Raw genomic sequence first — 27,754 nt, 5'->3', positions numbered from 1 at the left:
GAGAAGGGCTCTCAGTCAACAGCTGTATGAGCCTCTGCTGCACAGCTCACCCTCGGGCTGGGCGGCCAGCCCTGCCTCCCATGTGGCCGGCTTACCTTGATCATCTCTGCCACATAGCTCTCGGGCCCAGTGTACTCGGTGGAGTCCTTCACCTTGACTAGCACGATGAAGCACAGATAGTGCCACATGTTGTGCTCTTCCTTGATGTGCTCCTCAAAGGTGACCGTCTTGTTGTCAAACTTGTCTCTCTCCAGGCCTAGAAGAGACACAGGAAAACCCACTGAGCAACTTTGAAAGATCCATCGTCTCATGCCAACCTTTACAACACATTCACTTTATGATGGGAAAACACAGGCGGTGAGGTCTGACCCAGCTGGGCGTGAATCCCACCTCTGATGCTCAGTCTCTTCAATGGGCCTTAGTTGCTTTGTCAGCAAAGGGGAAGAAGACTGCCATCTAGGTTCCAGGGGTGTTCAGGGTTGAATGAGAACGTGTGAGGTGCTCCTGCCTGCACAGGCAACCAGGTAAATACCAAGGTACAGACACATTACAAGATTTTGGAGGTCAGGGACCTTGGCACATGCCTATAATCCCAGTGATTCAGGAGGCTGAAGATCACAAGTTCAAGACCATCCTCAGCAAGAAATAAAAGGACTGGCGAGGTGGCTCAGTGGTAGAGCACTGAGAGGTTCATTCCCCAGTACCAAAACAAAAAACCCAAAATATACCAAAAATAAGAAAATTATCCCTCAGTCACCATTGTGATAACAGATTCAGACAGGAATCATCAGCGATGCCAAAACTAGTGGTTGAAAGTTTCCTTTAAGAAATAAGAGGATATTTACTAGTGTCAAAGTATCTCCCCATAAAGATAAGCTTCATAGTGGAGAGAACTTGGCAGTTACCATGTTAACCAGGTGATCAAAGTGAACAACACCAGCTATGAGACGAACCCATGTCATATGTTCCTGGTATGACACGCTGACAAGAACACATCTTTGATATTCCTGTAAAAAATGTATAATCTTGACTCTACTGTCAGGAAACACTAGAGAGACCCAAATCAAAAAATGCCAAAGGAGGCACAAGAAAACAGGGCGACCACATGCTACACATGACCTGGATCTTAGAAGGGTAAAATTCGAAGAGGGTCTACAGATTAGATGATAGTTTTAAATCTGTTTTGATTTCCTTATTTTGGTAATTTATATTGTAGATAGGAGAATGTTCTAGTTGTTAGGAAATATGTAACTGAGACATTTGGGAATAAGAGGACATGTGTCAGCCACAGACACTCACATGGTTCAGAAAAATAGTGTGTGTGAAGCAAATGAAAAACAATAAGATCTGGAGGATCTGGGTGAAGAGTATTTAGAAGTTCTTTGCACTAGTCTTATGACTTTTTCATAACAAATTATGTCAAAAAGAAAAGCTTTAAAAAAGTTTTAAGTGGGGGCAAAAAACAAGAACTAAAAAAATTCTTTCAAAAAGAAATTTAAATCTTTAAAGGGGAAATACTCATTTGGTTTTTTTTTTTTTTTTTTTTTTTAGTGTCCCTACCAGGGAACAATATACATACTTTATGACTATATTATGAATAATCCTGCAGTGATTACTCAGTTCCTATGTTTATAGGATTAGTTTTCATTTGCATATATTTTCCTGTTGTTATACCGAAAATGATTTTTTTTCAGTAGCCAAAGCCCTCTGTGTGCACAGCTCGCTACCTGGCCTCGGATGCCTAAGCCAGGGTCTGTGCTAGGTGCTCACCTGAGCGCTCTCCCACCCTCAGTAATGCAAGCAGCACACATGGCTGCACCCATATCACAGACGAGGAGAACAGGCTCAGAGCAGCTCAGTGACTGCACCATGCTTCATGCTGGTGAGTGGCAGATGCTTAATCAGAGTCCAGGTCTGGGGCCCGAGCCCTGAACTCTTCCACGCACAGTTTGATTCCAACAGCAGTGAAGATGCCTGCGGGCTGGAGGGGACACAGGATCTCCCTTCTAGTTCACTATGATGGGAAGCTCAGGCAGCCTGACCCCAAAAGACCCTGAGATGCTTTTATTTAAATAATGTGCAGTCAGGTTTCTGCTTCCCAGAACTTCATTCCTAAAGATAAAGGAGCAATGGCTGCATAGAATTTGTAGGCACTCTGAATACTTCCCAGAACAGAGGTGAAGCACAGCCCTGTTCCTTGGGGAACACAGTCATTGTCACTGTCCCACAGAGCACCCAGCACAGCCCGCCATGTCCCCACCTGGCTGTCCAGAGCCCAGGAGGCCACTCACCACAGATGAAGCATGTAGTCTTTAAGATCTCTTCTTTCTTCTGCTTCTCACTTCTCAGGTCAGCAAAGGTGTCAATGATGACACCAAAAATGAGGTTCAGGACGATGATGATGACCATGAAGAAGAACAAGAGGTCATAGATCACTCTTGCAGCAAAGAGAGGTTCCTGGAGAAGAGAGGCATGGCAGTTAAGTGCTTCCCTCACTGTCTCCTGCAGGGCTTGGGGCCCAGCACCAACTGGACTGGTGTCCACTTGAGTGGAGGTTACACTGTCTCTTTTCATACGCTGGGTCTGTCTATACTGTGAATTCTCCAGGTATTGTCTGGTACACCCAGGAGGGTTCTGGAAATGTCTCCTTTGGGCCAGACTCGAGCCTGAAGGAGACAACCATTAATTCTAGGGTATGGGGCAACGTGGCAGGCCCTTCCCACGCAGCGTGGCCCCAACATGAGAAAAGAAGGAGGGAGCAGGGAAGCCTTGCCTAGCTACTTCTGCAAGGCTGCTCCTCCCCCTTCCCAGCTCTTCCTCTGTGCCTTCAGTTGACACCACCACCTGCCCCCACACGCCCCCTCTGCCCTTCCTTCCCCTGGGGATCCACCTACCTCTTTGGATGGCTTCCTGAGCACATCTCCTACTCCGCCCCCACTCCGCAGCCCATGACTCAGGACAGTGACAATGCACATCAGCAGCGTCTCGCACGTGTGCTCCTTATCCTGTTCTGTTTCTTCCACAGGGACCAGCTCTGTCAGTGGGGCAAGTCATGACACAGTTAAAACATGAGGGGAACAGCGGTGCTGTGATTCTGAAATGACGCTCCCGAATGTTGTCTGAGCAGCCAGCAGGTGCCAGGAAGAACCAGATGAAGGAATCAAGAGTCAAAGACCTGTTTTACAAAGGGGCCACTCTGTTCTCACCCCTTAACTGCCTGCTAACTTCTCAAGCCAGGTCAGGATGGCCCTCCTTCTATGTCCTGCCTATGAACAGAGAAGTCTTTTGAGGTCTGGTAAGTTGTTTACCACTCTGGGTTACAGGTATCTTGCTTCTCAGATGAGGGTCTGTCACAGGATCCAGGTTTCCCTATTATGGTTCAGCATGTGAGGTGTCCCAACTGAAGCTCAGGTGTGGTACAATGCAAGAAGGTTCAGAGGTGAAACAACTGGTATGAGAGCCTTAACATAACCAGTGCATTAATCCCACTAGGGATTACCTGGGTGGCAACTGTAGGTGGATGGGATGTGGCTGGAGGAGGTGGGTCCTTGGGGGGGGGTGCCTTCAGGGTTTATATTCTGTATCTGGTGAGTGGAGCAGCTCTCCCTCCTTCCTGGTACCATGCCCTTCCGCCTTGCCTCACCTCAGTCCAGAGCTATGGAGTTGGCTGTCTGGGGACTGACACCATAAGCCAAAATAAACTTCCTCTCCTCTGCATTGTTCTTGTCAGGTCCTTTGGTCACAGTAAAACATTGGGAATGCTGTGGGCAGGGCTTAGTGAGATTGCACAGCAGGTCCACTGGCTTTACCCTGGGTTGTTCTCTCTCACTGTTTATGGAGAATGCTGCCCACCTCGTCCCCTTCTCCAGCTGCACCAAGGACGGTCTTGTTAAAACACAGACCTCATCTCCTCCTGCCCCTTTCAGCAACTCCTAGCCCGACTAGACCCTTCCTGACCTGGCCCTTTGCTTCTATTGTTGCTTGCTGCTCTTGTTCTGCATAATCATTTCCCCAAGTTTGCTGGATTCCACCATTATGCCTTTCCATAGACTACGCCCGCCACCAGGAGCACCTGTCCCCCTCTGCTCAAGAGTCCCCTATTTTAGTAGATGACACTGGTCCTGATGGTGTGAGTGTGGGAGCCTGTCTTCTGTATTCTGTCCTGACTCCCAGCACTCGGCATTCTCTCTAGTGATCCCTATTGACCTGCTCCCCCTACTCCTCTGCTGGCTCTCAGAACAACACAGGACAGGAAGATAGTGGGTGCTGGGATCAGGTGAGCACGGGCCTGCCTTCCCCTTGAGCCCCCTACAGCTGTCACCAGCCTTCCTCTGGGCAGCATGTTTACTGCACTCTGCCTACAAAATCGCCCACATCATCTCAGCATCTGAGATTCACATGGGGCCCTACCTTGCTTGGGTCCAGGAGAGGAACAGTTCTCCCCCGTCTCCACCCTGCACACATCAGAGTACAGAAACTCGCCTGCCAAACTCTCGCCGGTTTCTGGGAAAGAGAAGGAAATTTCATGATGAAAAATCTGGCAGCATACAGTTAAAATGTTTGAAGTCCCCAATTCACGGCTGATTAAACAATTCTTTACATAAATAACACCCTTCAGTCCTGCATATAAATTCAAAGCAAGAGATGCGATTTACACTTTCATTTGGTGATCTGGATGGGAAAAAAGCCAAAAATGTCAATTCCTGTAGGCTTACTAGAAATATCGCACTTAAATAGCACCTCTCTGACTTTAAAGACAAACAGCTGAGACTTTCAGACAAACACTACAGTATGTACAGATTCCAGCAAGATTTAGACCAAGACTGCAGGGGAGGTTTCAGCGGGCACCAATGGAGAGCCAAGGTCCAGCCCAGGTTGGTTCAGAACCCAGAGATGGCCAACAGTAAGTGCCACAAAATGTCAACTGGAGGCTGAATGACATGCCAAGAAAAGCTTCTGGAAGGGAGGAAACCAGGCTCCTGCCTTCGCGGGTCACCGTCAGTTTGTTCCCGAGATCAAGGAGCTTGATCCAACGCCTGTCATAGTTCACTAACCAGTGGCAGCTCTGTTAAGAGGGAGAAGAGAGCACTCAGGCACCGAGTACTGTTCCTCACTCTCAAAACTGGAAACCTCTTCTGTTTTTGCTATACATAAAAATAATATCAGCTCACTATAAAACCTGCATACAATAAAAAAAAAAAAAAAAGGCCCAGGATAGCCACTGCTAGCAATCTGATAGTATATCTGTCTACATTTTAAAAGATACATATAAATTTTTTAACTTAAAGAAAAAAAAAAGGCTAGGCATGGTGGTACAATCCTATAATCCCAGTGACCCAGGAGACTGAGGCAGGAGGATTGCAAGCTTGAGGCCAGCCTCAGTGATTTAGTGTAGCCCTAAGCAACATAGACCCTGTCTCAAAATAAAAACTAAAAAGGGCTGGGATGTGGCTCAGTGCAGGGGTAAAGTGCCTCTGGCTTCAATCTCCAGTACCAAAAAAAAAGAAAAGAAAAAGTCCTACCCTTGTTATCCCATAATTTCTCATGGCATCTTCTGTGATATTTTTCTAAGATGCCTTATAAAAATGGACCCTCAGTGCAGGAGACTCCACCCAGTGGATGGACCATAATCTAAGAAAACGCTCCCTGACACTTAGGTTGTTTCCAGTTTCGCACTGCAGAGAACCTTCTCCCAGGTTTTCACATGCACCATCAGCAGGGGTTTTCCTTAGCCTAAATTCTCAGAAGTAGGTTTATTAAGTCAAGAGGCTGCATATCTCGATGTTTTCAACATACATGCTCCAACTGCTTTATGGAAAAAGCTGTGCTGGTTTAAAACAGGACGTTATTGAGCGATCGTAACGTCTGGTCACTTGTCCTCAGCATGTGACACACAACATCCCCCTTCCGGCAAAGGGAGAACCAAGTTCTGTATTCATGACTCACACTCTGGGCATTAGAGAGGCCTACGATGCCAATGGCACTGTTCTCTAGCTGAGCTATAACCAGGACATATCCTTGTAACGATAAAGAGAGAGAAGATCCCAGACCTACCTGGAACAGCTGTTTCATTGGGCAATCTGTCTACTTCCAAGATAAAATCGTCCTTGAAGAAAAGATAGCCCACGATCGAGAACAGGTAAACCAGGATCAGAGCCAGAACCGCAGTCAGGATGATGGACCGTCCATTGCGGGTGACACTTTTAATGACATTAAGCAAAGTCTCTTCTCTGTACACTAAATCGAACAGCTTCCAAAACAAACACAGAGATGGCACGTCAATTTTTAAGAAGCCTCTATATTACGCACACATTACTACCCCATGGTGAAAGCAAGGCTTACAGACCATTTACACTCTTGGACACTGAAAAGCATTATCTTAACATTTCACATCTTTTTTAGATGGGCATAATACCTTTGTTTCTTTCTTTCTTTCTTTATATGGTGCTGGGGATCGAACCCAGTGCCTCACATGTGTTAGGCAAGTGCTCCACCACTAAGTTACAATTTCAGCCCAACATTTCACATCTTGCCTATTTTCACAGCAAGAACTGAGATGGTAAAAAAAAAGGAAAAATAAGCATGCAAGAGGGGGCAAGGACGTAGGAACAATTTCCAGTGCACATGGAGCAGGCTAGGGGTCCTGGAAATCCAGCACGTATGATGCAGAGAGTAAAGGGATACATTTGTTCAGGACATAATTACTGCTTCTATTAAGGACCAGCCAGCGTAGTCCCGGCCCTCCGGAAGCCGAGTGTCTGCTGGGGAAGGCAGACATCATACAAGCTGCTGCAAGCAGTGAGGACCTTGGGCCTCCATAATAGGTTTGGATCTTAGCTCCTCACTGCCATCTTGGGCTAGATACTGTCCCCATCCCTTTTGCAGAGCAGAGGATGCAGTTTACAGACAGTAAACAGGCAATGTGTATCCAGGGCTCAGCATTCATGCCAAGTAAGACAATACATGGTAATTATCAGTTTCCTGAAGAAGAGACTGGGGCAAGGTCACATAATCAGTAGACGGCGGGGACAGTCATGGTGTTGACCTACCGGGAGGCCTCAGCCCTTCTGTCCTCCCCAGGGTGGGGGAGACCCCTGCAGTTTACAGTCTGGGCCTGGCCTTTGCCAAGGGAGCTACCGTTTGCAAGAAGCTGGCTTCCTGACAAGTGCAGGATCCTGTTGAACCATGGAGGTCTGAGAGGCCCTGGCTAGATTTCCAAGAGCTGCGCTATAGCTCTGCAGCAGGGGAATGATGGGGAGTTACAAGAGGAGAGCTCTATGGGGTTGCTCTTAGACGTGAAATCTAGTGGGTTATATGGTTATTATTTTTAGTTTTAAATTCTGGGTTTCCCTTTGTTGCCCTCAGCATGTGACACACAACATCCCCCTTCAAATTTGTGATCCTCCTGCCCCAGCCTCCTGGATAGCTGGGATCACAGGTGTGCACCACCGGGCCTGGCTGGAGTCTAGTTTTCAGCACAGCCTCTGAGCTGACGCTGAAACCTCTCTCAGAGCTCCAGCCTTTGCTGCGGTTGTTGGTCACCATGAAGCCATTCAGTGGAAAGGGTCTGGCTCCTGACTCTGCTTCCCATTTGTTACGAGATGTTGATTAAGCCATCTAGCGTCTCTGGACCTCAGTTTCCCACCTGTAAAAATACGTGGACTGAACTAACTGATCTCTGAGTCCCTTCCAATTTAGAATTGTATCATCTGAGGTCATTTTCTGGTCAATTAGCCTTTCTGCTGCTCTAACACCAATCTGTGCTCTAAATACTAGCTCTGCCAAGAGAACTGGGCAAAGTTGGGTCCTTAAAAAGAAGCGAGGAAGATGCACTTAGTCAACAGGAGGGAACAAAAGGCTGAGCGTTACTGTTAATGCTGGTTAAATATTTTCTAGCAACTCAATCCTAAGAGGCCAGTAAAAACACTGTCACACCATAACAAAAGAGACTTGTTTTCCATGGTCAAAAGCAATGGCAATTACACAGCTCCCAATCACAGAAAGCACAAGTGACTTTTCAACCTCCCCCCTTTTTTAACTTCTTGAACTTCTGATTTTAAAACAATGAACATTTACTATTTATATAAAGGAGAACCTGATTATCTTCATTTGCCAAGTTACTTCCTGCTCACATTTTAAAAAATATAATAGATGCATATTTTTTTAGAAAAATATTATACCATAATATTTTTGGTACATAGCCAAAATCCCGTATGCCCAGCAGTAATGAGCATTTTCATGTCAAAAATGATCTCCTAGTATTTGTATGGAAAAAAAAATAACCAGTATCTTTTTTTTTTTTAAGTCGTCAATATTTTAAAAATTATGTGTTGTTGTAAACAATGCTGTATCTGCCTCTATACAAACTTGTCTATTTCTCTTTGGTTCATTTCCAGAAACGAAAACTTGGAGTCACATATTCTAACATAAGCACATAGCCTACCACCGTCCAGGCAGGCAGGATCCATGCATACTCACACCAGCAAAGAATCATCCCCATGTCATCCCCAGCGTCACCAGTACTAACCACAATAGTGTTTTTTAACTTCCCCTGACAGACATCACAGGTAAGATCTATGGTGGGACCTGCAGTCATTTTAACCATCATGTCTTGGTTTAGCAGTAAAGGTGAACGTCTCCCTGTGTTTGCTGCCCATCTGGACTGCTCCTCTGGCTAATTACCTACTTATGAACTTTGTACATTTCTTCTTCAATGTTAATATTTTTCTAAGGACTTAGCTTGAATGGAGGCCCAAGGTCACAATCAGACAGTCTCTTGGGGGCTCCTGGCACTTTACTTGGCCACCGGATTCCCCTCCCTTCCAGTCTGCTGGGTTTTCTGTACTGCAGGTCTCTCTCCCTTTACAGAAGCCCAGCTTCTGTGGGCGCCTGGCTTTCCTTATTTGGGGAATCATGTGAACAGTTCCACTCTTCTGTTTGTGGTTCTTACCAGGTATGTCCACCAGGTCTGATTTCAACACCAAAAGGGACAGACATATCACTTGAGGCCACTGACACGTCAAGGTTCAGAGGGCTTAGAGAGGTCCCAAAGCACACAGAGAGCCATCTGTCACCATCTGGACCAACCAAGTTCCATTTTTCTAAAGGTGAACTGAGCTCAGGCAATACGGTCTCAAGCTCAAGTCTCTCTGTAACTTTCTGTGACCAGTGAGATTTGATAACACGAGCAAAATGGAACACGGAATTCCAGTGTCACTGAGGCGGGGACCTTTTCACATGTTCCAAATGAAAGGGGAATAGACTTGGGGATCTACAGTGTTGAGGTGCCATCCTGTGTCTGCCACTGACTGACTGGGTGACAAAATCCACCTGATCTTGTCAAGCCTCAATTTCTTTTCTCCTATATTTTAAGACTGGTTCATTCGGGTTTACGTACTGGTGGGATCTGTATTTATATATCCATACATGCACACAGTATGATGATACGATTTGACCAACATCATTCCCCAGAATTTCCTAAAGGGGATCTCTTGCCTCTCGGGAGAGACCCCTTAGCAGGGACATGAGACACGACCAGCTGTGCTCCTGCCACTGGCAGGCAGGACAGGATGATTTTTGGATTGGCAGATGTGGGTCTCCTTGACACACAAGCTGAATCTCCCTCCAGAAACATTACTGCATGATACAAAAAGGCTCAGAAATGGACACAAGGCTCTAAATATTTTTGATACAGACCAGGTAATGGCAATAACAAGGGCAGCCTGAGACCTCTTTGCCCAAAACCTGATCACAGCCAGACCTGTTTTAAAATGAGAAAAAAAGGATCCACTCCATTTAGCCCACCAACATCCACCACTAATGGAGTAAGCTAATCCTGGCGAACTCTTCATGGCGCTGTGGATGGGAAGGGGACAGAGCAGGACAAGCAGGACAGAGCCATCTGTGGCTAGTGACCCTCGGGCTGTGCTGTTCTATGACGTGGACATGAACAGTGGCACATAATCCCTGCCATGGTCCTATGAGATGTATGCTTCTCACACCTAGGTGGAGAATCTGAGGCACAGAGTCCCATGGGTAGCACCTCCCTGCAGAGCTTTCCTTCTGTTCATCAGTACGAGGCCTTGATCATTTTTATATACATGTTCCTAGTCCTGGTGTGTATAATAGTCATTTTACAGTGACACAGGCCCAAGGAGATGGTTCTCTTCCCCAATTCTACAGATCTAGGTTACTCTTAACTACAGGACAGGAAGCAGTTACGTGATCTGTAATTTTAAAAAACCTGCTCAGAAGAAAGGAGTCAGAACCACTCATGTGATAGACCTTAACCACGTGGTGCAGTTGGAACAAAAAGAATTTCTACTGAAAATATCTCCTGGGCCTTGGCAAGTCATTCCTACTCTTATGGTCACTGCATAGTTCATTGAGAAATGGATCCCACAAAGACTGCACAGGACAGGCTCATGAATATTGTCCTCAGTAGGTGCTGGCTCATCCTGAGAAACCAAGATGGATGTTGAGGGGACAGCTCCTGAATCAGACAGTAACCCTCGTACATTGGTGCCAGGTGACAGGTGTGCCGTGCCTGGAGCACAGTGTGACTCTGCACCTCAGATTCCCCAAAGGCTGGGTATAAGGGGGCTTGACCTTGCAGGACCAGGCATATCAGTCGCCATTACAAGGAAGGGTCTCTGACGAGAGGAGGCATAGGACACGTAAACATCTTAACACCTGGTACTCACCAGCAAACTGTAGAAGAATTCATGGACGAAGAGTCCCATGGCACAGATCAACAGATACAGCAAGTGATATAGGAACTCGACATCTAGAACCATGGCTCGGTAGCCTCTGGTGAACGTCCCACAGTTGCCCACGAAGCTCATTAGAAAGATGATTTTATTGCAGACCTGAGAACCAGGACAGAAGAGTTAGATGGCACAGACCATGCCAAAGTGTGTGCGTGAGCCCAGGGAGATTCTCACGCAAATGCAGTTAGGTTCCACCGCCTGACAAGAGCTTGCTTTGGTGCCAAGTGCCCACCGTGTCCAAGAACCATTCTGTAGTTCCAAGTCACTTCACTACTTTGCTTTTTCAGGCATATTACAAATTGCACAGTAGTCAAACGATGTCATGTGCAATGGTAATCAAGTAGCATTTGTATATGGCAAAAACAAAATTAACACATACTGAGATTATGATTTTCAAAATGAGATATGAATCATTTCTAACATTCTTACGTGAGTTAGTCAAACACAGAAGTCACCTCTACCCACGAACTTCATGATCAGCATGATTAGAAGTGTTTTCTGAATCTGTTACATTCTAGGCATTATAGGGTTGCAATTTAATGAGAAGCAGGCAATTCTTGTCTTTCAGTGCTTCTAAATTTATAGGGAAAATAAGAACTTTGGGGGGAAAGCAAATAAGTAATGTCAAGATGAGTTCAGTTTCCCGGCCCCTTCTTCTGGGAATCACTTCTAATTTCCCTGGGGGATCCATCCCTTTCCAGGAATCGGTTCTTGAAGTCTGGGTGGGGCTCCACCCTGAGCAATCAGAGTACTGGAATCTTCTGGGATTGTGCACTGCATTGTTCAGGGATAGGCACGTGACCAAAGGGAGCCAATAAAGTCTACTGAGCCCTTCCCGGGCATAGCAGTACAAGACAATTTTGTCTCTCCCCTTGATCTTAACAAGACAAAATAACCTCTGGAGCTTTTGGCAGCCTCTTACCATACCACAGATCCAGAGAGCACAACCAGTACACAGGACACACAGATCTGAAAGAAGGGACATAGCAACAGGCCCTGATGCCACTGTCTGAGCTCCTATAATCAGCTATGCCTGAAGCCAGGCTCTTGATTTTTTTTTTTGGTCAAGATCAACCAATCCATTGTCTCCTCTGCATAGACTTTCTGGTACCTGTAACTGAAGGAGTCCTAACTGATCTGCTCTGTACAACAGTCCCACCTTTGCTAGAAACTCCGCTACTAAAAGTCCATCGCTTCAACAGGTTGATAGAAAAACTTGAATCGGAGGAGGCTGGACAGAAAGCACCTTGGACACCCTTGGTAAAGCCACTTTCTGCTACCCCAGCTCCCCTGGCCTCAGGTGCTGGGAAAATTCTGCCAGTTAACCTGGCAGGTCAGTGTAACAGAGCCTCTCAGCAATCAGAGAGGCAGTACCCAAAGAGAACTTCTGGCTTTCTGGGGCTCCGATGTGCAATCTGCGTTTTTTTTTTTCCCCCCCAATATTTTCATCTTTGCTGATGAGGGTCTTCCCTAGGGTGGGCACACATTGCCGACTCTGGATGATGCATATTGATGGGGTTTTGGGGAAGGTCCAAGGAGGCAGGGAGGGTACCAGGATACTGGTTAATATCACTGGATGCAACAGCTCCTGTCATCGCAACAGGAAGGAAAGCAATCCACTTCCCCCGAATCCACTTGATCCTTTAACTTCCATTGCTACCCAGCAAACATCTCCTGTACATGGGTGGTCTCGTGCTGTCTACTCCCTACCCACTCTGCCTGGCTGGCCTTCTGTTTGCTTCCAGCTCCACCCTGCTACAGAAGCAGCCCTTGTCAAGTCCCCCAGGGAGGCTGCCATCTTCTATCTGCATCTTCCCCTGTCTGCTCTGAGCATCTGTCTGAGCTCCCCACAGCACAACAGGGCTCACCACCCCGTCCCTCTCAGGACAACGGCACGCTCAACGTGCAGGACACCAGCCCGGCCTCCCCCAGCTCTCAGACCTCCAGCGTTCCCTCCTCTCTTTATCTACGACCATCTTCCTTCTCCCATATGCTTTTGGTGGTTGGTCTGTCTCTCAGATCTCCTCTAAATATTAATAACTGTCTGGCTCTTTCCCCCTCTAGCAATTATTATTACACAAGAAAATTGTCTAGTTTGAGACTTTCCCATAAGCGATTTACGTTACAGAAGTGATGACCACAGGATGATTAAAGTCTGGAGTAAGAGAGAATGAGGCAGTCCAGAGAAGACGACCTCTAAGACACTGAGGTCTTCCTTTCCATCCGCCTATCGACGCACCCACCCATCCAGTATTTCTTCATCAATAGCTTCCTCTTGCTGTTGGTGATCCCCCTCCCCACCAACATCTCTCTGCCACTTCTGGCCAGGCTTTTCCATATGTGACAGTTGACAGGATTAGCACATCTTGTCATCTCAAGCCCAATAAGTCACCAATGTGAATGTGTTTTCACCACGAAAACTCAATATTTTCATGACTTCCTTTTAGCTTTTAGCCAGTGTTATTCTTCTCTCAGTCACCCTTGACTGGAAACCTGAAGTCCTATTGGTCTCCTCCGTCACACAATGCCTTCTTGTCCTGAAGAAGAGGACCCAGCTGCACCTCGGTCGGGGAATGCCCTGACTCTGAAGCCCCACCCAGGACTCTTTCCTTCCCATCAGTGTATACTGTACACTACGACCTGGGCTCAGGCTGGCCACACCTGATCAAAATCACCCCAGGGCCTCCCTGCCTCCGGAGTCCACACACCAATGATGACCTTTCTGAAAAATACCTTCGTGTGTACCAATGGCTTGGCTCAAAAACACTTCTCACCAATAGGAACAGAGTTTCCCAACATCTACTCAATGCAAAACCAGTCCCCAGTAATACTTAAAACAACAACAACAGAAACAATCACAGGCAAACATGGGAAACACAAATATGTGAGTTCCCTTTCCTGGAGACTCAAAATCCATATAAGTATATTAAAGTCTCTGAAAAGTCCTCTGGTCAGAGATACCCTTCAATTTTATTTAATTTCTCACAATGACTTGACTACTTTTTTGTTGTTGTTTTGACCCAACATTTATCAAGTCGGGTCATACTTTAGAAATGTGGACCTGAGGATGAAGTCTAAAAGCTTCTTCCTAAAGGCGACTTATACACACAACCACGAATGAGGTCCACCTCAATCTCTAACGATCTCTGGCTCACACCCAGGTGTCCTCGCTGCTCTGCGCTGGCCAACGAGGCCTACGACAACCAGAATGCTCTTCTCGGTTCCTGTTCTCTGGCTGTGCCCTTCAAGACACAACTTAACCCTGATTCCTCCCGCTAAGCTTATCTTCTCGACATGGTCTCCTCTCCAGAGTTCTTGCTGCCCGCGCCATAAAAAGACCCAGTTGGGGACATGGTTACCTTATTTGGTAAAACCACCTCCACTGTTGCACAGGGACCTCAGCTTCCTTATACACTTGGGATACAAAACTCTGGACGGTACTTTCAGACACCGATAGTATCTCACATGGCCAAATTTCATCTTTCCCCTCACCAGACACCCTGTCCCATGAATGGATTGACGTCACTTACCTCCACCTCCCGATTGCTCCTGAAGAGGCACCGGACTTCTCTCCAGCGTACCAAAGCAGCATTTCCCCCAGCACCACCGACTCACTAACTGTCCCTGGTGCTCTTCTTACCTCTCCAGCTGCTCCACCAGCTCTGGACACTCCCATTCACCTCTCTCCTCTTTTCTACATGGCTCCCACCAGAAATGGTGCGGGGTTAATATCTGCTTGTTTGACTTATGGGCAAACCTTTGGCCAGATTGTCGAAGCTACCTGAAATCTCAGCATGTATCACCCTATCTGCCTCACTCCCGGGAGGGATAGTCCCTAAAGTTGAGCCTGTCGACGCCTGGATGATGCACCAGGAGGCTCGAATGCCCCAAGAAGGCCGAAAGGGAGTGTGCGGCCGTGACCATCTCTTCCTTTTGTTGTTTTATTTTTGATAATGGGGGACTGAACCCAGAGGCGTTTTACTACTGAGCCACATCCCCAATCCCCCCACCCCACTTTTTTTTTTTTTTTTTTTTTTTGAGATTGGGTCTTGCCTATTTGCTGAGGCTGGTTCTGAACTTATGATCCTCCTGCCTCAGCCTCCGGAGTCACTGGGATGACAGGTGTGCTCCACTGTACCCAGTCCTTCTGCTCTTTTAGCAGCTGACATAGGCAAAATCTTTCTTTTTCTTGGATTGAAAGCTGAGGCTAAGATGCCAGGCACCCGAACGGAAGGCGTTAACCCATAAACAGCAGCAACCAGGACACTCATACTTACGTTGAACGCTCCCAGCAGAAACAACGTGGGTTGCAGCCCAACCGAAAATATCAATCGTAGAATTGTGGAAGCAATCAAGGCCCGGATGCCATGGGGCTTGGGTAGGGCAATGACGATGGCCAGGGAGATTAGCATTGCTGTCCACAGGAGGCCTGACCAGTGTGGCTCCAGCGTCCCTGGAAGGCAGAGCAGGGCTCTCAGGGATCAGTGCTTTCCTGGAGTGTGGGCAAAGGTCAAGGCAGCTCTGCTAACGTTTTCTTCAGTCCCCGCCTAGCCTTGTCTGTTCCAACTGTCGCCTCAAACTCTCTGCCACAGATACATGCGGTCACATCTGTGTTTTCAGACTTCCCAGCCACCACCACACGTTTTTCCCCACGTGGGGAACTCTTTCTTCCTATGCATGGTAGGTTTAGCTGAGAGGTGACCCCTTCTGGGAAGTCTCCCCCACCCCTTCCTCCTTGCAGAATTTACAATCCAGCTGTTCCCTCCAGCTCCACATCCCCCCCCCCCCATTCTGGTCATCCCTGCAGACGCTACGTTCTAATGATCAATGTGTGTTTCTCTCACTCTCCAGACTCTAAATTCCCCGAAGGAAGTGTCTGGTGCCAGGAGGCCCTCACCAAAGGCTTGTTCAGTGACTACAACTCATACCTGGGTCCCGACTCAACTCTCAGGCAGGACCAACAGGAAGCCTGAGCTTACTTTCTATTAAAAGTGATGCAAAGGAACACTGCAGGTCCCCTGCCTGAATCGGATTTCTTCAAGGGAAAGAGGAAGACAATTTCCGTATCATGAGCATCATCCTACAATTAGATTATCCCTGCAGTCAAAGAGACTCTACCACTTTTTGTCATCTCTTGCTATTGCAAGTTCTATTTAGAGTGTCCCACGAGATGGCTTGGTTATATAACACAAGCCAATGTGGCTAAAAATACAGTTCTGTAAAACACTCATTAAAAAAAATAAAACACCCCTATTGCAAATGCTGTCACATCTTGAGTCTCCTTCGGATGTAAACAAGTAGCAATACACGATTAAGGCCACTTATATAAAGGGGTTTCACATCGTCAGGACGGCTGGGATTGCAGCACCGTCCAGGGAGAGACCAGTACACAGACTCCGGCTCTTGCACAAGCTGCTGGCCGCCCTCTGCACTGAGGCCACAGATGCCTGCACAGATGCACTGTCTCCCCCCACAACTCTTCCCCCAGATCCAGCCACTTCGCTCCCAGCCCCTTAACATTCTTCAAAAGGAAAAGCTGATTAGAAATGAGCACGAAGAGTCACAAGCTCTTCAGAAATCCAAAGTGTCACTTTGTGCACATTTAACAATTACTGAACATCTTATTGGACCCTTGTTGTTAACTGTCATTTAATCTGTCTTCTCGACTATGCTGTGAGGTTGCTACTGGTAGCTCTACTTTTTTTTTTTTTGCAGTGCTGGGGATGGAACCCAGGGCTTTGCGTGTGCTAGACAAGAGCTCCGCTGTTGAGCCACATCTCTAGCTCTCCACTTTACTCTGAAGGAAACTGAATCTTGGGTTACATATTTTGTCCAAAGAGAGAGTGTGAATGGCTGGAGTTTACATGTCTCTAAAGTTCATGGTGTGTAATCATCATTTAAATAAAAAAATCTACCCATACCAGGTACAGTGGCACATGCCTGTGGTCCCAGCAACTTCGGAGGCTAAGGCAGAAGGATTGCAAGTTTAAGGCCAGCTGAGCAACTTAGTGAGGCCCTAGGCAACTTAGCGAGACCCTTTCTCAAAATTAAAAAAATAAAAATTGCTGGGGATGTGGTTCAGTGGTTAAGCACCCCTGGGTTCAAGCCCCAGTGTCAAAAGAAAAAAAAAAAATCGCCTAATTTAAAGGTTGGATTTGGTGAGTCTTGGCAGTGTATGTAGCCATGCCAGTTGAAACTGGGCCCACAATTGAGATACAAAATATCATCATCCTAAAGTTTCCTTGTACCTCTCTGCTTTCCATGTTTTGCCCCAACCCCTCCCACTGATGTGCTCTTCTGCTATGCTAGTCTTTCATTTTCTAAAATTTTATAAAAATGGGGGGAAGTACACAAGTAGGTAGTCTTATGCACCTGAATTCTTTCACCTATCAAACTTTTTTGAGTCAGTCAGGTGACTCTACTGATATTTCATTATTTTTATTGCTCAGTAATATTCCATAGAATGGATACACTATAACTTACCTATCCATCCATCCAACAATGAAAGGATATGTGGGTTACTTCCAGCTTGGAGCTGTTATGAATAATGTAACCAGAACACTCAAGTGAAAATCTTGGAGCAGATATGTTTCCATTTCTCTTGGACTAAGGTGAGGAAGGAGACTGCTGGGTTTTAAGTATAGGTGTAATTTTATAAGATACTATCATACTGCTTTCCCAAGTGACCGTGCATATCAGCATATGGCATATGAGTGTTCTTCTGGTCCCACACCATCACCGGTACTTGGTATTGTTGGTCTTTTTAGTTCACCCATTCTAGTAGATTTGCAGTGATGTGTCATTGTGTGTGTGTGTGCGTGTGTGTGTGTGTGTGTTTAAATGTCTTTTTTCTTTAATATTTATTTTTTAGTTAGGTGGACACAATATCTTTATTCTACATTTATGTGGTTCTGAGGATGGAACCCAGTGCCTCATGCATGCTAGGCAAGCACTCTACCGCTGAGCCACAAACCCAGCCCCTGTGTTTTCTTTTGTTTTTAATATTTTCACTAATCATTGATGGATCTTTATTTGTTTATTTATTTACATGCAGGGCTAAGAATTGAACCTAGTGCCTCACACATACTAGGCAAGCACTCCACCACTGAGCCACAACCCCAGCCCTCATTGGTTTTAATTTGCATTTCCCTAACAACTAGTAATGATGAATGTCTTTTCACGTGCTTATTTGTATGTATGTGTGTTGATGTTGTTGTTATTATTATTTACAGTGCTGAGGATCAAGTCCAGGGCCCTGCACTTGGATAGGAAAGAGTCCTGCCACTGAGCTATGCACCCCCGGTCCTATGTATCTTCTTTTATGAACTCTCTGACCAGATACTTTGCCCATTTATTGTAAATGGGGCAGGCTTTATATTATTAAGTTTTAAGGATTCTTCATATGTTGTGGATATAAGTCTCTAATTAGATACCTGTTTTCTAAGTATTTTTCTCCCAGTGTCTGGCTTACCTTGCATTTTCTTAAGCACATGAACACCACTTAATATCTCAGTCTAATACATATAACCATATATGCAGATCCTGAAGAGGCCAATGTAAAAACCTGTCTCCCCACTATAAAAGCCGTGTTAAAAAAGAGTGCTGGATTCCAAAAAGCAACTCTAGAATTTCTAGACATCTTTGAGACAGCTGGAGAAATCTGAATTTGGACAGACTATTACAGGATTTACTGTTAGTTCTGTTAGATATGATAATGACATGGTGATTATACAGATTTTAAAATATGCTTATAAGTTAGAGAGGCACACTGAAATATTTATGGTCAAAACAACAAGATGTCTAAACTTCTTTAAAATGTTTCAGAAAATATAGCAGGGGGATAGATGAAACAAGACTGGCAAAATGTTTATTTTTAAAGCTGGGCTGATAGGTACATGTGGGTCATTATATTGTGCTGCCTACTCATGTGTGTATAAGAAAACTTCCATATAAAAAAGTTTAAAAAGTAGTACTGCATTTGCTTTAATCATGATGGCATGCCTACAAATTCAGGAAGCATCTGAGCCTGCCCAAGTGTCACGCTTTTTAAAGACTTAGCTACTCACCAATTCTGATTTTTGTTGTTGTTGTTTTGTGGTGTTGGGGATTGAACCCAGGGCCTTGTGCATACGAGGCAAGCACTCTAACAACTGAGGTACATCCCCAGCCCCGACAACTCACCAATTCTGAAATGAAAGGGGATGGAGGGGGCTGGGGAGATGATACTTTTGAAAAGGAGCTTTTAAGGCCACTGCTGTTCTTGGCAGCCATGTCTGATGAGCCACAGAATCACATGGCACACACTATAAGGTCATTATTCACAACCAAGAGGGACATTTTGGAAATTCTGTTCTTAAGATGCCAAAAATCCTTGTGTGTGTGTATGTGTGTGTGTGTGTGTGTGTGTGTGTCTTGTGGCAGTGGGGATAGAAACAGAGACCTGTGCATGTGGGCAAGTGGTCTACACTGAGCTGTAACTCCAGCCCCTAACAGATATGGATCTCAAAAAAATATTTTCAGGTCAATGGACCAGATGTTATTTCTAGTCAGGGTTAATACAAGCCTTCTCCTCCAGAGGTTTACTGGTTAAGTATAGCAAATGCCTTCAACACATGTTACAAAAGGAAAAAATAACCTGAGGGTGAACTGATGTGCTTTAGGTAACTTCAGTCACTATATGGTGGAAGGACAGAAAGGGCCCCCTTAGGTCACACTGACCTCCCTTCCCTCCCAGGAGATCTGGTCCTGCTGTCCCACATGCCCACCCCATGAAATCCTGAAGCCCATGTTTTCCAAACAGGAAGCCTTGTCTCCCATGGGTTTTTAAGATGCCAACTCAGAGGGCACCATGTTAGAGTTAGAAGGACCCTCAGCAATTAGCTCATCCAGTGGGTCTCAAATTTGATGGGAAAGAAGCAGGAGGCTCCAGGGAACCATGACTAGGTTACTAGTTTTCCCTGAATTCTGCAGGAAGTTCAACAGCCACACTCCCAGCCTCTAGCTTGGTGTCAGTATCCAGAAATGCAGAGGCACGTGACCAGGAGCCAAGGAAGTGGCCTGCCCGGAGGTGGAATGGCAGGGCCAGGCCTGGGCGCTAAGTCTCTGGACTTCTTTGACCACGAATTCCACTGTAGAAAGCTTAACACTGAAAGGTGAGGCCTGTCAACCCACTGTCCCCAGATGCTGGCCTGAGTGCTGCCACAAATAACCAGAGAAGAAAATGGTTACAGTGAGTAATAAAAATCTCTTTGAAACATTTTTTTTTTTTTAAATCAAAGGTAAATACAAACATAATCAAGGCAGTGGCTAAATAACCTGTTTTGACGAGCAGGAGTCGGTGCCTCCATCACAGCCAATGGAGTTCTCCACTGAACCCTCTCCTGTTCACACCCCTGCCACCTGGCAGCTTAGTGAGGGCAGACACCCCTCAGAAAATAGCTTGCAGCCCTGTGTTTCTGTCAGACCTTTTCAGACATGGGTGCTCATGCTTCCTGAAATAGCATTTAAAAGAAAAATGCTGCTCGGCTCAGTGGCCACACCTGTAATCCCAGCAACTCGGGAGGCTGAAGTAGGAGGATTGCCAGTTAGAGGCCAATCTCAGCACCTGAGCAAGGCCACGTCTCAAAATAATAAATAAAAAGGACTAGGGATGTGGTTCAGTGGTGGAGTGCCTCTGGGTTCAATTCTCAGTACCCCAAACCAAAAGATAACAACAAAAAAATGGGGTTAAGATGATATTTCAAGTTCAATAACTCCTTCTCTTTCTTTCTTGGCTAAAATACACATACATAGTAATAGATTATTTAAATTATTTTAAGTTAGACTTAAAACTAAAAGCTACCATCTCATTCTTGCCTGAAAATGGGGACCTGCGATCCTAAACGTGGCATAAATGCTTCCAGGGACAGTACTAAGGGTGTAGGTCACAGCTGTCCAGTTGCATCTACTCATTTTTCAAAATTTAAGCCATCGGTACCTCCTCGCACTCCTTTAAACGGGTAGAAGAAGGCCACGAGCAGGTTCATCAGGACGGCCAGGTTGAAGGAGATGCTGCTCCAGAAGGACATGTTGCGGGCACACCAGTAGAGGACAGGCTGGGCTGTGGGAGGGCAGAGGCCATGTCAGAGAGCTGGAACTCCACAGCCCCTCCTCCCCTCCGTCCCCTCCAGTCCACTTGTGCCACTGGTTTCCTTCTCAACAGTAAAAATGATCATTTGTTTCCAAATTGGCACGCAGTGACATCTCATCGGTTTATTTCTGTTTGGAGAACTTGGGAACAGAAGGCCTATTGGGGGACACTGAAGAGGAGGAGGAGACAAGTTGGGACATCTGAAAGCCCTGCGTGCCCCAGTCAACAGCACCAGCTGCAGGGGCTGGGGGTCATCCAGGGTTCATGCACGGAGGGCCTAGTTCCCCTCGGGCTGCTGGGACCGGATGAGATGCCCAGAGAGACCCAAGAATTCAATTAGGTCTCTAGAAATGTCGGGGAGACACAGCACTCAGAGTTGGTCCAGTTGGGCCTCAAACAAGGACTGGTCCCCTTTTCACATCCCTCCTGGCTCTTAATGACCCACAGCAGAACAACAATCCCCTTCCCAACACTGAGTCACTTGCCGCTTCCCTGAAGCCTGATGGTCACTCTCAGGGGGCCGGGGAAGCAGGAACACAGGCTGCCGACTAGGTGGTCAGCTTGGAGTCCACGTTCCCAGCGGCTCCAGGAGAGAAAGGGTGTGGCACCATGTGTCACACAGGGGCAAGGCACCCTGTGGAAACCACTGCCTTCTCAATCCATTGTGCCCTACGGTGACACCATGTGGGCTGGATATTCTCAGAATAACAAGGCTGTGTCCATGCTCGGCGGCTCCAGGGCACCTTTTCCATTGGTGCCAGGGTAGAGCTGATTTCAGTGTAGCACTAGCATCTCACTCAACATCAGCCTCCCCAGAGACAATGGAGCATGTGGGCAGGGGTCCCTCGCATGCTTTTTTTTTTTTTTCCCCTCCTTCCCCAGTGAAGTCATCATTTAACTTCAGCACAGAGGCCAATGACAAACCCTATGGCCCTATAATGATACTTGCAGCTGCCAAGCCTTTGGAAGCTTCCCTTCTGAACTAAGTTAGGGTCCAACCAGACAGATCCCTGGGTGCTTAACAATCGCTCACAGCAGGTCTGTACTTGGTAAGAGGCGCTGTTTCCTAACTGCAGAGCCGCAACCCAGCCTTCAGATTAAGAGGCCTCATTTTACACACAAGGGAATGCCCAGCAATGCGTGGAGGGTGTGGCAATGCCATCACCCAGGGGATCGATGCTCTGGGGTCAGTGCCGGGGATCAAGGTAAATGGCTTGTGTGACCACTCCAGAAAGGCCGACCAGGATCCGGCCAATCACTGGGTAATACTTCATCTTGAGGAAGCGAACTTGAGAAGAAAGATCATCTGGCTTTGAAAACAAAAGCAACTGCGATTCTTTTGGGGCTGATGTCCCCTTTCTGATCTAGATACGAAAACTCCAGAACTAGAGGGAAGAGATGAACGGTAAGGAGGTGCTGAGGCTAAGGAACAGGCACAGAGTCGCAGCATCTCTCCCCATCATGGATGTACCAAAAGCAGGTGGTAAGTTGCGGGGTTGGGGAAGGAGCCGGCAAAGCCCAGGATGGTCAGAGAGCCAATGTGAGTGTCCATCGTAGGATACCTCAGTACAACCTCGAGAAATGTGCAGTTCACAAGTACATCTTATTTTTATAAAACTAGCATTCTACTTAAATTGTACTACCATTTTGAAACTGAACAAACATTCAGCCCTTTAAACCAAGTGGCATTAATCCAAGAGCAAGAAGGTACATCGAGACCCACCTGGAGGTGCCATCTCTTATTTCCTGGGGCACGTGGAACAGTATTCCATCCACCTGCCTGGACCCTCTCCTTCTTCCCTTCCCTGTCCTTTGCATCCCAGTCTGGTGATGGTTCTGTCTATACAGGTGCTGTCCCTCAGGGCTCCCTGTGCTCTCTGTGAGGATCTAAAACCATGTCCACAAGGTCTCTGATGCTCCTCCCTTCACAAGGTGTGGCTAAATTCCCCTCCCCTGAGTGTGTGTGGGGCCAGCAACTCACTTCTAATAAACAGCACACAGCACAACTGCTGGCACCTGACTTCTAAGGGTAGTCACGAAGGGCTCTGTGGCCTTCCTCACTCTCTGGACTCGGCCATTGGCTCTGCTGGGTTGTGAGAACTTGCAGCAGATTCACCCAGAGGCCCATGTGCAGGGGAACTGAGGCCCCTGCCAACAGCCACCTGAGTGAGCTAACAACAGGTGGATGTTCCAGTCCAGGCAAGTGCACAGATGGTGGCCCTGGCTGGGGTCTCAGTTGAAACACTCTGAGTCAGAACCATCCCCCTAAGCTACTCCCAAATTCCTGACCCCAGAAAGAGGTGAGAAAAATCAATATTTATTTTTTCAAGCCACTAAAATTTGGTGGGTAACTTGGTACACAGTGAGGAAATGCAATGAACATGCATTCTACAGTAGGCAAAATGATGGGCCCTAAATGTCCCTATCCTAATCCTCAGAGCCTGTGACTGTCTTACCTTACATGACAGAAAGGACTTGTAAGTCCTTGCATGTGAAAGACGGAAGCAGGAGACTCAGAGCCAAAGCCATGCAGCACAAGAAGGGTTCTGCTAGACACTCTGGGCTTTGGGGAGGGAGGGGACAAAAGCCCAGGACCTCAGGCAGCCATGGCTCTACCAATTTGATATCAGGCTCGTGAGAATGGTGTTGTAGGCACCAGAGTTCGTGGCCACTGGTTTCAGCAGCAAGAGGAGACAGATACATCTCCCCTTCCTGCAGGCTCTCTGGCTGTGCTAAGTCCCCACTTCCCATCTAGATGCTATTCCGGTCCCACCTGTCCTCCCAAGTCTTCCTTTCCCATATTCACATAACCTGCCACTGCCTGATTACAGGCCTAATCGTAATCAGCTTGGTATGGAAGCCACTTAAAATATGCCTGTGTTCTCTGCCCCCTTCCAGAGGAAGGAGCCATGACCTTCGCATGCTGGGTTCTCCACTGTAACCTGCAGCATGTTTTCTATGTCCTTGGGGGCTAAAAGTTGCCTGGATCAACAACATCCTGCCACGTACAGCAAGACAGTGGGATGCCGTGACCCCAGATGGGCGAGTGATTTGACTCACTATACCTAGGACACGTTTTGGTGACACTCTTTCCTAGCCTTTTGCTTAAAGGAACTGGGCTTTGCTAGCTGACCTGGATTCCACATATATGCGTATAAGCAGCATTTCCCAGCTCTGTGCCCATCAGAGTGACAGTCACAGGGCACAGGCGTCAGCATGTGCAACTCTATCTCAGTTTCCTCTTCTAGTTTTCACAGCCCAGTCTGGACTTCACCAGAGCTGTGACCTTCAGGAAAGGATGTCAGAGCGGGAGGCAGAGGCAGGATGCAGGTGGGAAAAGGGTGTGTGTGTGTGTGTGTGTGCCTGCGTGCCTGCTGTGTGTGCTGGGTAAGCAAAGCAGAGAACAGGGTTTCTACAGGGCAGAGCAACTAACTGGGTGTCTCAGTTGTTGCAGAAGAAAACACTAAGCAATGTTAACAGTGGAGTCTCGGCTACAGATGTCCCAAAGCACAGGTGACGTTCAGTAAAAGGTAAAGCTGAGCTGCTATGTGAGTAAGCCAGAAAAGACCTCTTCTGCAGAATTACTAGAAGAGAAGACAGACCCTTGGAAGGGGAGAATGCATTTCAACTTCACTGCACTTCTAATGAGTATACTTCTCCCCTCCCTAGATACGCAAATCATGTTTAATTCAGTTATTATTTTCAATTTCTCTCTTACCAGCGGATAGCTTTGAAGCCAATTAAAATCTTCCAGTTGACAACTATACTTGTGTTTAAGCTTCACAGAAACAAAAACTGTTTTCCAAAAACAGAAAGACTGAAAATAAAGGAAGGCAGGAGTGACACTGTGATATGAATCTGGGAATGCCGAGATGGCCATTCTGGAATAAAAGGAGTCCAAGAGGTCATCCTGCTCCTCGCCTTATGGATGAAGGTCTGGGAGCAGTTAACCCACCTGCTGGGGGCCACAGAGCTGGTGGGTGGCAGAGAGAGAATGGAACTGGACATCCTCCTCCTTGGGGCTGAGGTCCCCCCAATCCCCCCAGCTGGAGACACCTTAACAGAAAGGTCTCTGTTGGTTTACCAGATTTTTAGAGAGACTAACACACACATACACCCCCTATATATATATGGATTGACGAACAATTCTGGGAGAAGAAATATATCTGATCCACTCAGCAGCCACATTCACTGATAAGTATGAAATTAATCGATAAGGTTTGGAGGCATGAAATCGGGACCATTCCCTAAAGCTGCGACTGTGGAACATCGCGCTGACAGGCAGAAGCCACAAAGCAGTTCTCTCCTCTCTCTAGCACAGAACCAGAAAGGTGAGCCCGAGGCAGGTGGGGCTTTTCTCCTCCTCGTGGCAGGGGCATCTCTTTCTTACAGCCCAGCATGGTGCTATCAGGAGCGCCAGTGTTCACCGTGATGCCCGAATTGGAAGAGTGTCGGAGGAATCCACAGGAGGCTCCAAGGACAGGCTGACAGCGGTAGAATCGCGCCTGTATCCTCTGAGGTCTGTACCAAGGAGGATACCCATGCTCGCTGCTGTGAGCCCTTGCTCCCTGGGTCAGGCTCGAGACATGTGGGTACAGGATGGTGTGGCCCAGAATGTTTTAAGATGCCCCTTAGAGACGGGGGAGAATGGAATAGGGATGAGGTGAGGTGGGAATAGGACCTTTTGGCCAATCTGCTTGGACAACCTTCTTTGTCACTAGCAAAGCTAAGGATGCAGGTGGGTGAGGAGAAAAGCAAAGCAGCAGCAGAGGAGGCATGTCTGGTCCTCAGATTAGCAGGGATCAGGGAGAGGACGAGAGTTCCCCGAAACTGACCTATGACACATCTCTCCCCAACCCCAGTCGCACCCCATAGAAAGAGCCAAGAAGATCACAGTGGTAGCTGGACTTCAGCGTTTCAAATGAAAGCCTGGCTCCTGACAGACAGAAATAAAACAGGATCCTTTTTGAGTTGGCCACAACAGCTGGTGCCAAGCTTGTCGTTGGGGCTGAAGGACCACATTAAACCCCTAATGGAAACCAGGAGCAGGGGAGCCCCCTGCGGAAGCCCTATAAAGGTGCCTACCATGAGTCATTTCAGCCAGGCCTGCCTGGGCCTCTCCACGGAACTCGCTGGAGGGCAACGATGTGTCGTACATAAAAAGTTATTCTACTGCTCATAAAATGATTGAGAGCCTCAAACCTGAGCTCCTCGGTATGAGGGGAAACAGGGGAGTCTCCAGAGCAGGTGTGCTAGTAAATGAGCAATCAGGCCGAGTGCACTTCCTGCCCACTGAACCATCCTGGGCGCTCAAGGGCCTGGTCTTTCATCGCTCTCTTTATTTATTTATTTGGTGCCAGGGATTGAACCCAGGGATGCTTGAATCACTGAGCAACATCCCCAGCTCCTTTTTAATTTTGACACAGGGTCTCGCTGAGTGGTTTAGGGCCTCCCTAAGTTGCTGCAGCTGGCCTCAAACTTGCAATCCTCCTGCCTGAGCCTCTTGAGTTTCTGGGATTACACCATGCCCCACCTCTATTTCTGACATGGACATTACAACAAAAAAGGGCATTCTAAGTCATCCATGGAACTTCCACACATCCAGTCAGGACAGATGCTACATGAAGGAAGCCTCTCTGGGGGAACTGCCACACTGAGGCTTGGCCCCATTTATCAGCAACTGAAGGGCCACTGGCCTCTGGGAAAGCACATAGATGACCCCCACGTGGCTTCTCTTGGGAGGCAGAGGCACCCCCCAGCTCGAGTCCATGAGACGCCCAGGACCACAGCTCTTAGGAACAAGTCCCCCGCGCTGGGACCCACCTCGCAGCTTCTTCTGCCAGTTCATTTCGTTGAAGAGGTCTTCCGAGCGCAGAAAGAAGTCGTTGATCTTGCTACCCTGCTCGTCCCGCTCCGTGGTGTAGTATATTCGCAGTTTTGACTCCTTGGTTAGGAATTCACATATGCTGGGTACTGGGAAGACAATCTGTTCCATCGTTCGGTCTAATCGGACAATCTGGGGTAAAAACAAAGGAGAGACTCAGCGGTCGCCTCCGACACCTTGTGCAGGCTGCAGGCTGCTGGAGGACTTGGGGTTCGAGGTTCAGAACAATAAAGAACAAACTTTTCAGATTCCATGACTTTGGCTGGGCCGTCTCTCTCAGACTAATGTAAAAACCAGTTCTGGTTAACTCTGCTTTTCTAACCTCAGATCCCATTCGTTTTAATGTGACCAGCTTTTACCTGAAACTCACATTGCGTTTCACATACATATTCACATGAGGCTGCTATTGCCCGACAGAACTTTCTCTAAGATGGGATGGTTCTCCATCTATGCTGCCCAGGAGGACGGTGGGCTACAGGTGGCCTCTGGGCATTAGCGTGCATGCTTACTGCAACTGAGGAGCTGAATATTCCGTTATATTTCATTTTCTTCTCAGCAGCCACACAGAACTCTCACACTGGACGGAGCACTGATGGGCCACGGTGTAACCTAAGATCCTTTCTCAGATAGCAAAGCTGAGTTATTCTGCCAGAGGAACTTTATGCAGAGACCTTTGGTTTACATCCCACTACAGTGACCTCCTACCTCTTACCTGTCAGGGCATCTAAAACATATGGTATGTGAGCCAAGGTGTCCACGTGATCTGGGATGGCCTCATTGTCTTCTAAGCTAGCTTTGTTGGGCCCCTGGGGTGCCAGTTACCTTAGACAGGTTCAGGGAGCAGAGAGGACAGTCTGTTCTGATTGTCCAAATTCTAGGACACTGTATAGTCCCGGGCAGGTGTAGAAATTTCAAAAGGACAATGGGCCACAGGACAGAGGAGGCATGACCTCTCTTCAGTTTTCCTGCTCA

At 47.2% G+C, this 27,754-nt stretch overlaps 1 protein-coding gene and 1 long non-coding RNA gene across 2 annotated transcripts in view; one reads left to right on the top strand and one right to left on the bottom strand.

The window, feature by feature from the left end:
- Itpr1 (inositol 1,4,5-trisphosphate receptor type 1) overlaps positions 1-27,754 on the bottom strand; it is a 306,399-nt gene that overhangs the window by 25,093 nt on the left and 253,552 nt on the right. Inside the window, exons 49-57 of the mRNA XM_071605917.1 lie at positions 26,722-26,914; positions 20,746-20,868; positions 15,047-15,222; positions 10,704-10,868; positions 6,055-6,250; positions 4,411-4,503; positions 2,895-3,034; positions 2,292-2,457; positions 96-256 (exon numbers count right to left, since the gene is read on the bottom strand). Of these exons, the coding sequence (XP_071462018.1) occupies positions 96-256; positions 2,292-2,457; positions 2,895-3,034; positions 4,411-4,503; positions 6,055-6,250; positions 10,704-10,868; positions 15,047-15,222; positions 20,746-20,868; positions 26,722-26,914 (1,413 nt within the window). The remainder of the gene's footprint in view (positions 1-95; positions 257-2,291; positions 2,458-2,894; positions 3,035-4,410; positions 4,504-6,054; positions 6,251-10,703; positions 10,869-15,046; positions 15,223-20,745; positions 20,869-26,721; positions 26,915-27,754) is intronic.
- On the top strand, positions 3,032-16,012 carry LOC114089885 (uncharacterized). Its single transcript, XR_003582262.3, has 3 exons — positions 3,032-3,295; positions 8,397-8,567; positions 15,621-16,012. It is a non-coding gene; the product is annotated as an uncharacterized lncRNA (long non-coding RNA).

The sequence above is a fragment of the Marmota flaviventris genome, chromosome 20 (assembly GCF_047511675.1).
Source record: "Marmota flaviventris isolate mMarFla1 chromosome 20, mMarFla1.hap1, whole genome shotgun sequence".
Lineage (NCBI taxonomy): Eukaryota > Metazoa > Chordata > Mammalia > Rodentia > Sciuridae > Marmota > Marmota flaviventris.
This window is presented reverse-complemented; position numbering and strand designations above follow the sequence as displayed.